A 14,202-nucleotide genomic window follows, 5' to 3' on the forward strand; every position below is an offset into this window, starting at 1 on the left:
GTAAAGATTGAATTGACATTGATAATGCTAGTTTTTCTCAACTCTACCCAGTGTGAGATTCCCTAGCTATAGTTTATAACATCTCAGGGTATTTTATATGAAATTTTGCAGAGATTAGGTGGATATACAACAGGTATAACCATCATTATCTCAGAGCACCTTGTTAGATAATTGTATTTTAAATAATTACTGTACCTTATATGCTTTTGGTAACCAGAACTGAAACCCCATAACATGTTACAAATAAACAAATTAAGATGTATAAGCTTAGTATAAAACATATCCCATAATAATGCCCTTTCCAGTTAAACAACTGAAATGCATTGGACTGTAGTGCTTATATATTTTAATTGCATACTGTATTGCCTGTGTGGTGAGGTAAATTACGTGAAAATTACACAGTACCTTCCACCTATTTGCCCAATTTAATCTGCCACTGAACACATATTAGTTTACAAGCCAAATGTACATGCAGAGTAGAAAATGATAACGATCAGAAAGACATGCCTAAATATAGGAGAGCATTATGCTTGGTTGGCAAAAGCAGCTTTATAAAAGCAGTGCCAGTAAGACCCTCACTTCACTGAGAAGCCGGCCAAGTTCCAACTAGTGGTAAGCTGCTGCTTTAGATATTTTGTTATATTGTTACTCATATTTAAAATGTGTCCTTAAGTAGTGGTGGTTTCCATAAACATAACTGATATAAGTAATACATAATTTAAACACAAAAAAAATAAATGAAATAGTAATGAAATGGAGAAAACGTGTTGTGCTTACAAATGGGCAACACTAAGATATAGTCTAGCATCATGACATTTTAATGTATATTTGCTTGTTTGCTTTAGTATCATCCATCATCTAGCATGAAGCATGGTCAATTTGAATTGAGTGTGTTTATCAATCAGACTGCTGCAAAAGCAGTATCAGTTGGTAATTAGTAGTGTTCTATATATAAACATCGACCATGTGCATTACAAAAAAACAAAAAAAAACAAATTCCAAACAGAAAAGGTTAAATGATTGCCATTTTTTTTTTTTTTTTTTTTAGTGGTTTGGACAATTTAACATTCAGGATCTTGGGGTTGGTGTCATCAAGGTAAGACATCACCAATAACCAACCTATAAGTATGAGGAAAACTGTAGGTGTGGGTTCCACAAGTTGAGCATGATTACATATAGAAATATTGAATAATGGCAAAAATTATTAGAAGCCCAGCAGATCATGTATTACCTATACCATATTGAGGGATATTTGTCTGATTTAGGTGGAGAAAAAGCCAATTAAATGTATGTTGTTGGTTGATTTTATAAATCATGTTGATACATGTGCAGGGTTAAATGGATTAACAAAAACATATTATTTTCTTAATACCATGCGTTTCACTTGACAAAACAAAGCACACATATATAAAGACGATTATAAGAGTAGTCAGTCTTTTCATTATATTGCATACTGTTTTCTCACAGTGAGCTGCCATCATGAGTACAGACGCGGAGATGGCCGTTTTTGGCCCGGCTGCCATATATCTGAGGAAGCCTGAGAAAGAGAGGATTGAGGCTCAAAACAAACCATTTGATGCCAAAACTGCCTGCTATGTAACTGATGCCAAGGAGCTGTACGTCAAAGGTGTTCTCCAAAGTAAGGAAGGGGGCAAAGCCACTGTCAAGACTGAGGCTGGCCAAGTAAGTACTATCAAGTAGGAGCAACAAAAATATTATTATTCAAGACATCCATTTATTCCGTGCTGCTATTCATGATTTAACCTTTGTTTATCAGACTGTCACAGTCAAGGAGGATGACGTCTTCCCAATGAATCCTCCCAAGTTCGATAAAATTGAGGACATGGCGATGATGACCCACCTGAACGAGCCCTCTGTGCTGTATAACCTCAAAGAGCGTTACGCAGCATGGATGATTTACGTAAGAAAACATTAAACACTAAAAATACATGCTAATGTCATCTTAATATCAGCTATTGCATTAAATATGTAACATTTGATTTCAGACCTACTCTGGGCTGTTTTGTGCAACTGTGAACCCCTACAAGTGGCTCCCAGTGTACAATGCAGAAGTTGTGACAGCCTACAGAGGCAAAAAGCGCATGGAGGCTCCACCACACATCTTCTCTGTCTCTGATAATGCCTATCAGAACATGCTCACTGGTATGCACAAGTCTCTTCATCAGAACACACCCTTACATATAATTTGAATACAAGATTTAACAATGTCTTTCACCATACACATATCATTTTCTTTTTCTTTGCAGACCGTGAGAACCAGTCAGTCCTGATTACGTAAGTTTGAGTTAAATCTTATCCAATTCATGACAAATTATATATTTATTTCCTCCCCTGTACTTCAAGGACATGAGATTATCTTTTTCTATGTTTTGCCCTCAGTGGAGAATCTGGTGCTGGAAAGACTGTGAACACGAAACGTGTCATCCAGTACTTTGCCACAATTGCAGTGTCTGGGGACAAGAAGAAGGAGGCACCAGCAGCTGGCAAAATGCAGGTTAGAAAATTCTGCTTATAGTGAATGAATGGCTTAGGAAACCCCAGCTGCTTCAGCATTGTTAATGATCCACTGTCCTTAACAGGGAACCCTGGAGGATCAAATCATCTCAGCTAACCCTCTGCTGGAGGCTTTCGGTAATGCCAAGACTGTGAGGAATGACAACTCCTCTCGCTTTGTAAGTCAAAGGCTTAACTTCTAAAATGTATACCTTCATCTTTCACTCTTCATGTAACTACATGATCATATTATATAATGTATTGTTCCGTAAAGGGTAAATTCATCAGAATTCATTTTGGAACCACAGGAAAACTGGCTTCTGCTGACATTGAGACTTGTGAGTTATTTTCATCTTGAACTTTATCTTATTTCAATGTCTTATTATATACTTAAAAATACAACAGTTACCTTTAACTCAAATTGTGTTTAAACAGACTTGCTGGAGAAGTCCAGAGTAACATTCCAGCTGTCTGATGAAAGGAGCTACCACATCTTTTATCAGATCATGACCAACCACAAGCCTGAGCTCATTGGTAGGACAAACACCATTTTGTTGATTTCATGAACAAGGTTTACCTATGTACCAATTACAGGCATTTTATAATCTTTTTTTTATTTGTTTCCTTTTCCTCCCAGACATGCTTCTGATCACAACCAACCCCTATGATTTCCCTATGATCAGCCAGGGTCAGATCACTGTGGCCAGCATTGATGACAAAGAGGAGTTGGTTGCCACAGATGTAAGTTCTCCTGATTAGGGAGCATTGTCATATTTTTAATTTATTCTTCATATTATTAACAAGATACATTTCTGATCATTTAGACTGCCATTGATATTCTGGGCTTTACTAACGATGAGAAAATGGGCATCTACAAGCTGACTGGTGCTGTGATGCACTACGGTAACATGAAGTTCAAGCAGAAGCAACGTGAGGAGCAGGCTGAACCTGACGGCACAGAGGGTAAACTTCAGATTTACAAGTTACCTTATTATAACATATGGGATTTCTCACTACAAAGGTAAGGCAAGGACAAAGATCTGATAGCAAGAAAGCAGACAAAGTAAATGGGAAGAAATGCTCTTAGAACAATGCAATTCTTCCATGGCTACCCAATAACCCAAATCAAATCCTGATGGATATATGCAGGTAACCCTCGATTGGTCCCTGTTGAGGAGAGCCCATCCATCTAATTTCCAGATTAGACGACATTTTCTTTGACCGGAAAAGGATTTGAATCATGTAAACAAGGAGTGCTGACCTAGTCCAAACAATATGAGCATTGCTCAAAATATTCTGTTGTGCAATATAAACTTTTATACAGCTCTGGAAAAAAATAAGAGATCACTTAACATTGATTTCTGAATTTGGAGTGGTCTCTTATTTTTTTCCAGAGCTGTATCTCAAGATCCATCATAAAATTGTGTTATATTAATCATTAGCTTAGAACGTTTCCAAGCCCATGGGTCTGATTTCAATAGATTTACATATTATCCTTTCACTTACCAAGTACATGCCTTGACGAATGTATTTCATTTTCAATGTGTCTGCAATTTTGACAATCTAGGATGTAAAACCTTATATATTGTTTACTGTATATCTCAAATACACTTCTGTAAATTCTAAATTTGTAGAATGTATTATGCCTTGAACTGCACTGTATTATTGCACATTGTATTGCTCTTATATTTTGTAAGTCACCCTGGACAAGAGCATCTGCTAAGAAATTATTATTATTATTATTATTATTATTATTATTATTATTAATAATAATAATAATAATAATAATAATAATAATAATGTCAAAAATGTATCTCAGAATTACATTTTCAGACACAAATAATAATCTGCAGTGATAGTTCTTGGACTGTTATACTGTCAGTTGAGAGTATTAGTAACATTCTATATTGTGATTACAGTGGCTGATAAGGTTGCGTACCTTTTGGGCCTGAACTCAGCTGATTTGCTCAAAGCCCTGTGCTACCCCAGAGTCAAAGTCGGTAATGAGTATGTGACCAAGGGGCAGACTGTACCTCAGGTAAAAACTTAAAATCTCTTAATTTCCTTGCTACTGATCAATTCTCAACTCATATGCATCTATGTGCATCTTAGGTCTGTATCCTTGCTGCTGACAAATTTTCAAATGCTCATAACCATTAAACAAATTACAAATCCTCATGAATCTCTTTGCTTCTCAGGTCAACAATGCAGTTGGTGCCCTGTCCAAATCAGTCTATGAGAAATTGTTCTTGTGGATGGTTGTCCGCATTAACCAGATGCTGGACACCAAGCAGCCCAGACAGTTCTTCATTGGGGTGCTGGATATTGCTGGATTTGAGATCTTCGATGTAAGTAAATCTTTCATTAATAATTTGGGGACTTGTAGGTCTCATTATTATTTTGAATACCTTGTATAGCAAAAGCTTATATATATACAAGAAACGTGTATATTCTGTATTTTAAATTACAATAATTTCATGACATAGTTCAACAGCTTGGAACAGCTGTGCATCAACTTCACCAATGAGAAACTGCAACAGTTCTTCAACCACCACATGTTTGTACTGGAACAAGAAGAGTACAAGAAGGAAGGAATTGACTGGGAGTTCATTGACTTCGGTATGGACTTGGCTGCCTGCATTGAGCTTATTGAGAAGGTGTGTAAAACCCTTTAATTCATTCATAAATATCATGTTTATTCTCTCTGATATTCTCAGTTTGGTTTCTAATATCATGCTTTCTTTAAATTCATCAGCCCATGGGCATCTTCTCCATCCTTGAAGAGGAGTGCATGTTCCCTAAGGCATCAGACACCACCTTCAAGAACAAGCTGTATGACCAACATCTTGGCAAAACCAACTGTTTCCAGAAACCCAAGCCTGCCAAAGGCAAGGCTGAGGCCCACTTCTCCCTGGTGCACTATGCTGGCACTGTGGACTACAACATCAATGGCTGGCTGGACAAGAACAAGGACCCCCTGAATGACACTGTTGTGGGGCTGTACCAGAAATCCTCTGTCAAACTGCTGGCTCTTCTGTATGCCACCCATGGAGGAGCTGAAGGTAATTGAGTTTCAGTTTTCTTATAAAAACTTATCACAATAACTTATTTTAATATTATGAATTGCCCTGACATAACTGAGCTTTTTATATATGTGAACAGAGGCAAGTGGTGGAAAGAAAGGTGGCAAGAAGAAGGGTGGCTCTTTCCAGACTGTGTCTGCTCTCTTCAGGGTAAACATTTCTATTCTTTTATTTTTGTCTTGTCCTTGTTGTATGAAACAGAATTAGACCACTAAATTAAAACAAACTGCAAACAATTCAAATTCTCAATGTTATAACTGTAGAGACACAAAATGCAAGAATAATTAATTTTACCATGTCATCACATTTTAATATTTTTGTCCTCTTCACAACACAGGAGAACTTGGGCAAGCTGATGACCAACTTGAGAAGCACACATCCTCACTTTGTGCGCTGCTTGATTCCCAATGAATCAAAGACGCCAGGTACTGTCTACATGCTTCACGTAATTCATATTTGAGTAAACTGTTGAGTTTTAACACATATACTTCAGGTATTATTTACTGTTAACATTTAATTTTCATTGTAGGTCTCATGGAAAACTTCCTGGTTATCCACCAGTTGAGGTGCAATGGTGTGCTAGAAGGTATCAGAATTTGCAGAAAAGGTTTCCCAAGCAGAATCCTCTATGGAGACTTCAAGCAAAGGTGCTGAAAATACCATATTAGAAGATCAAACTAAAGATATACACATATTATACTAAAATATATAGGCCGTGTCAAAAAAGCCTAATTTATTCTCTCTGTCATTTTGTAATAGATACAAAGTATTGAATGCTAGTGCCATCCCAGAGGGTCAGTTCATTGACAGCAAGAAAGCTTCAGAGAAGCTCTTGGGATCCATCGATGTAGATCACACTCAGTATAAATTTGGGCACACCAAGGTAGGCATCCGTAAAGTATGTCTGCGTGGGACAATTCCATCTACATAGACCAAAAAGGGCAAACACTTGACCTAGAGCAGAGGAGAAAACAATTGGCTGCAGAAGTATTGCAAAATAAAATGTACACTTGATCTAAATTGCTTTTTTATAACTCTTTCCACCTGTGCTCTCTCCCAAAATGCACTTTCCATGATTCTTAAATGTACAAAAGGGAAATTCAAGGAAAACTGCTCTGACAGGAAGGTTGTTGAAACTATTAAATATATACATATACACACACAATATCTTGAAAAGCACAATCATTATAATCATAGACTATAATGTGTAACTATTATTTATCATGTACATGAAAAAACACAATATGAACATCAATCAAATGGACAATCACTTCTCCACAATTTACACAGAAATACTATTGCAGTATGATAGTTATAGTATATGAGCAACAGAGAAGTGAAGATAAAGTCATAATTGCTTTTTGTTCCTCAATTACAGGTGTTCTTTAAAGCTGGTCTGCTGGGTACGCTTGAGGAGATGCGAGATGAAAAACTGGCTGCACTGATCACTTGTACTCAGGCACTTTGCCGTGGTTTCGTGATGAGAGTGGAGTTCAAAAAGATGATGGAAAGGAGGTAACAGGAAAATGTGGCAACATTTCAAAACTTAGAATCAAATGGTTTCTTAAACTGTGGAGGAAGAAAATACTAACAATTTATATGACAAATACGTATCTAAGAATGTATACAGCAAAACATGATTCTTAAATATTTCCACTTTACAATATGTTGTCTAAATAACATATCCAATGTAGCTTTATTTTATTTTTCTGTAGTACAGCAGCTTTAACCCTGTCCACCTATTTTATATGATGCATACTTTATGAAGTTATTAAACAAAACTAACCATCTCTCCTACAGAGAATCCATTTACACCATCCAATACAACATTCGCTCATTCATGAATGTGAAACACTGGCCATGGATGAAGCTGTACTTCAAGATCAAGCCACTTCTGAAGAGCGCAGAAGCTGAGAAGGAATTTGCCAACATGAAGGAAGAATTTGTGAAGTGCAAGGAAGATCTGGCAAAGGCAGAAGCTAAGAGAAAGGACCTAGAAGAGAAAATGGTGTCTCTGCTGCAGGAAAAGAATGACCTGCTGTTGCAAGTCCAGTCTGTAAGCATTAATTTAACATGATACATTCAACTGAAACTCAAATTATTACATTTTCAACAGGGAACAGGGAAACAGGGAGTTATGTCATTTTTTTTATTCTGTATAAATATATGTATGAAGATACAATATTAATATTGTTATTTTAATCATATTTTAACAGGAAGCTGAGGGTCTCAGTGATGCTGAGGAAAGATGTGAAGGCCTGATTAAAAACAAAATCCAGCTCGAGGCCAAAGTGAAGGAGATTACAGAGAGACTGGAGGATGAAGAGGAAATGAATGCTGAGCTGACTGCCAAGAAGAGGAAACTGGAGGATGAGTGCTCTGAGCTCAAGAAAGACATTGATGACTTAGAGCTCACCTTGGCCAAAGTGGAGAAGGAGAAACATGCCACAGAAAATAAGGTTTGATCTTACAAAAGTGTTGTAAATTATAATTCCATCATCTGGAATATGTCTTCATTAAGTCTGATTTTTAAAATTCTTCTAGGTGAAAAACCTGACTGAAGAGATGGCCACTCAGGATGAGAGCATTGCCAAGTTAACCAAGGAGAAGAAAGCCCTCCAAGAGTCACACCAGCAGACTCTGGATGATCTGCAAGCAGAGGAAGACAAAGTCAACACTCTGACTAAAGCCAAGACCAAGCTTGAACAACAAGTGGATGATGTAAGTTGGAGAGCCAACTACAACTTCATAAAAAACTGACGCTTCATTCATTTTATTAATATATATATTTTTTTCTCTTTTTTTAAGCTTGAGGGTTCACTGGAGCAAGAGAAGAAACTCCGAATGGACCTTGAGAGGGCCAAGAGAAAGCTGGAGGGTGACCTGAAACTATCCCAAGAATCCGTAATGGATTTGGAAAATGACAAACAACAGTCAGAGGAGAAGATCAAGAAGTAAGAACTGATTAAAAGATATATGAAATTAAATATTATGTAAATGTATTATGTAAAAGGGCTTATTTCAAATATGCTTTGCACATAACAGGAAGGACTTTGAAACCAGCCAGCTTCTCAGCAAGATTGAGGATGAACAAGCTCTGGGTGCTCAGCTGCAGAAGAAGATTAAGGAGCTCCAGGTACACATTTAAAACTAAAATATTTGAATTGACATTCCTTTGATTATTATCACTTGTTTCAGCCTATGTGTACACTCCTTTCCTTACTCTAGGCTCGCATTGAGGAACTGGAAGAGGAAATTGAGGCTGAACGTGCTGCTCGTGCAAAGATTGAGAAGCAGAGGGCTGATCTCTCCAGGGAACTTGAGGAGATCAGTGAAAGGCTTGAAGAGGCTGGTGGTGCCACTGCAGCTCAGATTGAGATGAACAAGAAACGTGAAGCTGAGTTCCAGAAGCTCCGCCGCGACCTTGAAGAGTCGACTCTGCAGCACGAGGCCACCGCTGCTGCCCTCCGCAAGAAGCAGGCCGACAGCGTGGCAGAATTAGGAGAACAGATTGACAACCTTCAGCGTGTCAAGCAGAAGCTGGAGAAGGAGAAGAGTGAATACAAAATGGAGATTGATGATCTTTCTAGCAACATGGAGTCTGTAGCCAAGTCTAAGGTAAAGAATTACTCTGTTTGTTCCAAGTATAACAATACACATGTAAATTCTTAATGATACAAGAATATTGCTTATTACTTCACTGACAGGCTAATCTGGAGAAGATGTGCCGTACTCTGGAGGACCAACTCAGTGAACTCAAGGCTAAGAGTGATGAGAACTCACGCCAGATTAATGACCTCAGTGGTCAAAAAGCACGTCTGCAAACTGAGAATGGTATGACTGTTTTTTACTTATAATGTAAATTAAAAAATAAAATAATGATATAAAGCAATACCTAAATACATCTCTTCCCTCCAACCTATACAATTTTGCATTTAGGTGAATTTGGACGCCAGCTGGAAGAGAAAGAAGCTCTCGTATCCCAGCTAACAAGAGGAAAGCAGGCCTACACTCAACAAATTGAAGAGTTGAAGAGGCAAATGGAAGAGGAAACAAAGGTAATGTTAGAAAGTTGACACCATTAACATGACATAGTACAATGAATCATGGCCAGCATATTGACAAGTATTTTAAATATGTGTTTATATACATATATATATATATATATATATATATATATATATATATATATATATATGTTTATTTTCTCTTCAGGCCAAGAATGCTCTGGCTCATGGTTTACAATCAGCCCGCCATGACTGTGACCTGCTCCGGGAGCAATATGAGGAGGAGCAGGAGGCCAAGGCTGAGCTTCAGCGTGGAATGTCCAAGGCCAATAGTGAAGTGGCTCAGTGGAGAACAAAATACGAAACTGACGCCATCCAGCGCACTGAGGAGCTTGAGGAAGCCAAGTTAGTTCTTGCAATTTACTTAAGTGTTGTTGTTGATTTACCTACATAAACATTATTAAGTTCTATGTCTGTTCTAATCTTCATATCTTCCCACAGGAAAAAGCTTGCCCAGCGCCTGCAAGATGCAGAGGAACAAATTGAGGCTGTGAACTCCAAGTGCGCCTCTCTGGAAAAGACCAAGCAGAGGTTGCAGGGTGAGGTGGAAGACCTCATGATTGATGTGGAGAGAGCAAATGCCCAGGCTGCCAACCTTGACAAGAAGCAGAGGAACTTTGACAAGGTGAAATGATATACTTATTTATCAAGGAAGTCTTCATACCCTGAGACATAAATCTGAATATTGAGAAACACACAATGATGTCCAACTCAAATCTTGCATGCCTTTATAAAATATGATAACAGGTTCTCGCAGAATGGAAGCAGAAGTTTGAGGAGGGCCAGGCAGAGCTGGAGGCGGCTCAGAAAGAGGCTCGCTCTCTCAGCACTGAACTTTTCAAGATGAAGAACTCCTATGAAGAGGCTCTGGATCATCTTGAGACCCTTAAACGAGAGAATAAGAACTTGCAGCGTAAGTCCTATATATTAGAAAAAAAAACAATAAAAAACTATTTCATTTTCTGTCCTATATGAATATTTTAATATTTCTCAGCATGTGTGGGAATAATGAAAACTTCATGTGAGGTTTTATTATTGTGTTACTATGCTATTCTTCTTGTCTTTTTAACAGAGGAGATCTCAGACCTCACTGAACAGATTGGTGAGACTGGAAAGAGCATTCATGAGCTGGAGAAGGCAAAGAAGCAGGTGGAGACAGAGAAGTCTGAAATCCAGACTGCACTGGAGGAGGCTGAGGTACAACAATGTTGTAATTTAATATATGGTTATCATTTGTAAAGTGATATATTCCGGAATGTTGTGCTTATCCCTCTCAATTTTTTATGTTGAAAATGTAGGCCTCACTGGAGCATGAGGAGTCCAAGATCCTTCGTGTCCAGCTGGAGCTGAACCAGATCAAATCAGAAGTGGACAGAAAGATTGCTGAGAAGGATGAGGAGCTTGAGCAGCTGAAGAGAAACAACCAGAGAGTTGTTGACTCAATGCAGAGCACTCTTGATTCTGAGATCAGGAGCAGGAATGATGCCCTGAGAGTGAAGAAGAAGATGGAGGGAGATCTCAATGAGATGGAAATCCAGCTGAGCCACGCCAACCGCCAGGCTGCTGAGGCCCAGAAACAACTGAGGAACGTCCAAGGACAACTCAAGGTACACAATATCTATCAAATAGTATTACCAGTTCCAATGTGGTAATTGATTTATAAAAGAAAGTGCAATGAGTTTTAAAGTTAAATATTATTGGGCATTTGTTTCTCAAACTATACACAAAATTACACTTTTTGTAAAATCAGGATGCCCAACTGCACCTGGATGATGCTGTCAGAGGACAGGAGGACATGAAGGAACAGGCTGCCATGGTGGAGCGCAGGAACACCCTCATGATGGCTGAGATTGAGGAAATGAGGGCTGCCCTGGAACAGACAGAGAGAGGCCGCAAAGTGGCTGAACAGGAACTGGTTGACGCCAGTGAGCGTGTGCAGCTGCTGCACTCCCAGGTTGACAAGACAACTCCATATTGTTTAAGTTAAATTATCTACATTTTTTTATGATCAAATTATATCTTGCTGGGTAATGAGGAAGCTAAATTGCTTTTATTTTCCAGAATACCAGTCTTATGAACACCAAGAAGAAGCTTGAGAGTGACATTGCTCAGCTCCAAGGTGAAGTTGATGACACCATCCAAGAAGCAAGAAATGCAGAAGAAAAGGCCAAGAAGGCTATTACTGATGTGAGTCAAACTGTCAAACACTATCTGAAACAGAACACTATCTGGATAAGCAGATATATATTTGCAGTAAAAGGGATATATTTGTTTATGTTCTATTTTTAATTATAAAAACTCTTTGAAGGAAAACAAGATCAGCCTTTGTTGACTGAATCATAAATCAAATAAATACATTCCTGTTCATTCATCTTTCAGGCTGCCATGATGGCCGAGGAGCTGAAGAAGGAGCAGGACACCAGCTCTCACCTGGAGAGAATGAAGAAGAACCTGGAGGTCACAGTGAAGGACCTGCAGCACCGTCTGGATGAGGCTGAGCAGCTGGCAATGAAGGGTGGAAAGAAGCAGCTCCAGAAACTGGAGTCTAGGGTAAATACACATTCTTATATGATTCTACTTCCAGAAAGAAAGATACATTATTGCTAATTACTGCTATGATTTCTAGGTCCATGAGCTGGAGAATGAGCTTGAAGCTGAACAAAGACGTGGAGTCGATGCCATTAAAGGTGTCCGTAAATATGAGAGAAGAGTCAAGGAGCTCTCCTACCAGGTAATATCTTCATGGATATAAAAGAAGTAACTACATCAAGTAACGTCTTTACCAAAGGTTAAATGCACATGTATGATCTATATTAAGAATGTGTCATCTGTTGTCTCTGCAGGCTGAGGAGGACAAGAAGAATGTGAACAGACTCCAGGATCTGGTTGACAAGCTGCAGCTCAAAGTGAAGGCTTACAAGAGACAGGCTGAGGAGGCTGTGAGTTAAATCATTTGTTTTTAATCTATTTATTGCTTTAGGGGTAAGTTAAAGTCTACAAATGAAGGCTTCTAAAATTATATATATATTGTATTCCTTTGACATAAAAATGCATTAAAATCAATACCAAAACAATGATTTTCATGTAATGCCTGACAAAAGGAAACTGGGTCTGTCTTCTCTTATCTTTCGGTTTATCATGTTTTATTTCCCCATTCCAGGAGGAACAGGCCAATGCCCATCTCTCCAAGTTCAGGAAGGCTCAGCATGAGCTGGAGGAAGCTGAGGAGCGTGCGGACATCTCTGAATCCCAGGTCAACAAGCTGAGGGCCAAGAGCCGTGATGCTGGCAAGGTATTTACCATTGAACTCAATTAAGTAAAAATGTGCTAAAATCGCTGTTTCACAGCTATTATTATTATTTCTATAGGAAGGCACTAGTGAAAGTTAAGATTCGTGCTGAAGAGCAATTATTTGATTGTTCATATCATTTTAGTTTTTTAACAGGAAAAGAATACAAATAGTTTATAGTGTCCTATTTATAAAGTGAGATGCCATTTGATGTATGTTTTGCTATTTCTATCAATATTTTGTATGGCAATATAAATATAGTTTTAAAGTCTTAAAGATGCATTGTAATTAATCACTGCTTTTTCTTCCATTTTAAACAGGGTAAAGAATCAGAGTAGGAGTTAGGAGCTACATGACTGACTGTTCCTGAGATTCATACAATATGAATTTCAATGTTTAAAACCTCTTATGTTGTTTTGTGAATAAATATGCATATCATCCAGCACTTTGTTGTTTTGCCTCTATTTTCTTTTACGTTGAGAGAGAGAAATTCCATTTCAAAAGCAAAACCTGTTTCTGGGGTAGCCTAGATATCGCATTTCATTTGCAATTAATTATATTGCAATGACCATATGAAATAAGTGTTAATTTGTTAGTCTGAACTAATATTAATTGATCTTCAAACAAGACAATCCCCTACTAACTAAAGTAATAATAAAGGCCCTACATGTGCTTTTCTGCATCTTTTGCTCTTCATCCTTCAATATAATTAAGTGAAACAGGAGTACAATCCACTGCAAAACACATTTCTGAGACATATGGATAAACATCTAATGAGTGGTTTAAAAAGATTGTACATCAAAAACTTTTCCATTCAGCATATACAACTTGTATTAATTCAACAGCACACATGGCATGGTTTTAAGAGTATTGTGCTTTTCACACTGACCTTACACATTGTGCTTCATCATCCACACTGATGCTGAATAAAGGTGGCTCTGTCTCTGACCTGAAATGATAATACAGTCACAAATTATATTGAGACATTGGCTTATTTTTTAATAAAATAAACAGCATGCACTCCATGTTTGCCAATATAAAATTGTCAGCAAGGATTACAAAAACTGTAAAACTGTAAGATAGAGGTATTGATATGCAATGTCAATATTTTCTCCTGACAATAACCAGCAAGACACAAACTACCAGGCAAATCAACCCACCAGAGGGCAGTCAAGCATTAAACATTTACATGATCAGTACATCTCATATTTATTGACCCCTGAAGTTTCTTTTCTTTGTTTTTAGAAAG

The 14,202-nt window shown here is 37.9% G+C and overlaps 2 protein-coding genes across 2 annotated transcripts in view; both read left to right on the forward strand.

The window, feature by feature from the left end:
- LOC136749022 (uncharacterized) overlaps nt 1-9,469 on the forward strand; it is a 49,960-nt gene extending 40,491 nt beyond the window's left edge. The window contains 28 exon segments of the mRNA XM_066702963.1: nt 1,049-1,096; nt 1,266-1,287; nt 1,490-1,683; nt 1,778-1,921; nt 2,007-2,163; nt 2,268-2,295; nt 2,401-2,515; nt 2,601-2,693; nt 2,789-2,852; nt 2,950-3,048; nt 3,152-3,255; nt 3,339-3,477; nt 4,434-4,552; nt 4,713-4,862; nt 5,001-5,171; nt 5,270-5,576; nt 5,677-5,747; nt 5,935-6,022; nt 6,127-6,244; nt 6,357-6,480; nt 6,976-7,112; nt 7,398-7,653; nt 7,814-8,056; nt 8,142-8,318; nt 8,406-8,551; nt 8,643-8,733; nt 8,826-9,215; nt 9,305-9,469. Of these exon segments, the coding sequence (XP_066559060.1) occupies nt 1,049-1,096; nt 1,266-1,287; nt 1,490-1,683; nt 1,778-1,921; nt 2,007-2,163; nt 2,268-2,295; nt 2,401-2,515; nt 2,601-2,693; nt 2,789-2,852; nt 2,950-3,048; nt 3,152-3,255; nt 3,339-3,477; nt 4,434-4,552; nt 4,713-4,862; nt 5,001-5,171; nt 5,270-5,576; nt 5,677-5,747; nt 5,935-6,022; nt 6,127-6,244; nt 6,357-6,480; nt 6,976-7,112; nt 7,398-7,653; nt 7,814-8,056; nt 8,142-8,318; nt 8,406-8,551; nt 8,643-8,733; nt 8,826-9,215; nt 9,305-9,454 (3,945 nt within the window). The 3' untranslated portion in view covers nt 9,455-9,469.
- Nucleotides 9,470-9,622: 153 nt separating this feature from the next.
- On the forward strand, nt 9,623-12,995 carry LOC136749998 (myosin heavy chain, fast skeletal muscle-like). The gene is made up of 12 exons (XM_066704699.1): nt 9,623-9,655; nt 9,813-10,009; nt 10,106-10,289; nt 10,412-10,577; nt 10,737-10,861; nt 10,963-11,271; nt 11,415-11,618; nt 11,726-11,851; nt 12,044-12,214; nt 12,291-12,395; nt 12,508-12,603; nt 12,825-12,995. The coding sequence occupies exons 1-12, from the start codon at nt 9,638-9,640 to the stop codon at nt 12,978-12,980; spliced, it is 1,857 nt and encodes a 618-aa protein (XP_066560796.1). The 5' UTR covers nt 9,623-9,637; the 3' UTR covers nt 12,981-12,995.
- Nucleotides 12,996-14,202: the final 1,207 nt, after the last annotated feature.

The sequence above is a fragment of the Amia ocellicauda genome, chromosome 5 (genome assembly GCF_036373705.1).
Source record: "Amia ocellicauda isolate fAmiCal2 chromosome 5, fAmiCal2.hap1, whole genome shotgun sequence".
NCBI lineage: Eukaryota > Metazoa > Chordata > Actinopteri > Amiiformes > Amiidae > Amia > Amia ocellicauda.

Excerpts from the sequence above, each read along its gene's own strand:
- LOC136749998 (XM_066704699.1), top strand. Across the intron at positions 10,010-10,105 it reads GAGGAGCTTGAGGAAGCCAA|GAAAAAGCTTGCCCAGCGCC; the intron begins GTTAGTTCTTGC and ends ATCTTCCCACAG. Across the intron at positions 10,578-10,736 it reads AGAGAATAAGAACTTGCAGC|AGGAGATCTCAGACCTCACT; the intron begins GTAAGTCCTATA and ends TCTTTTTAACAG.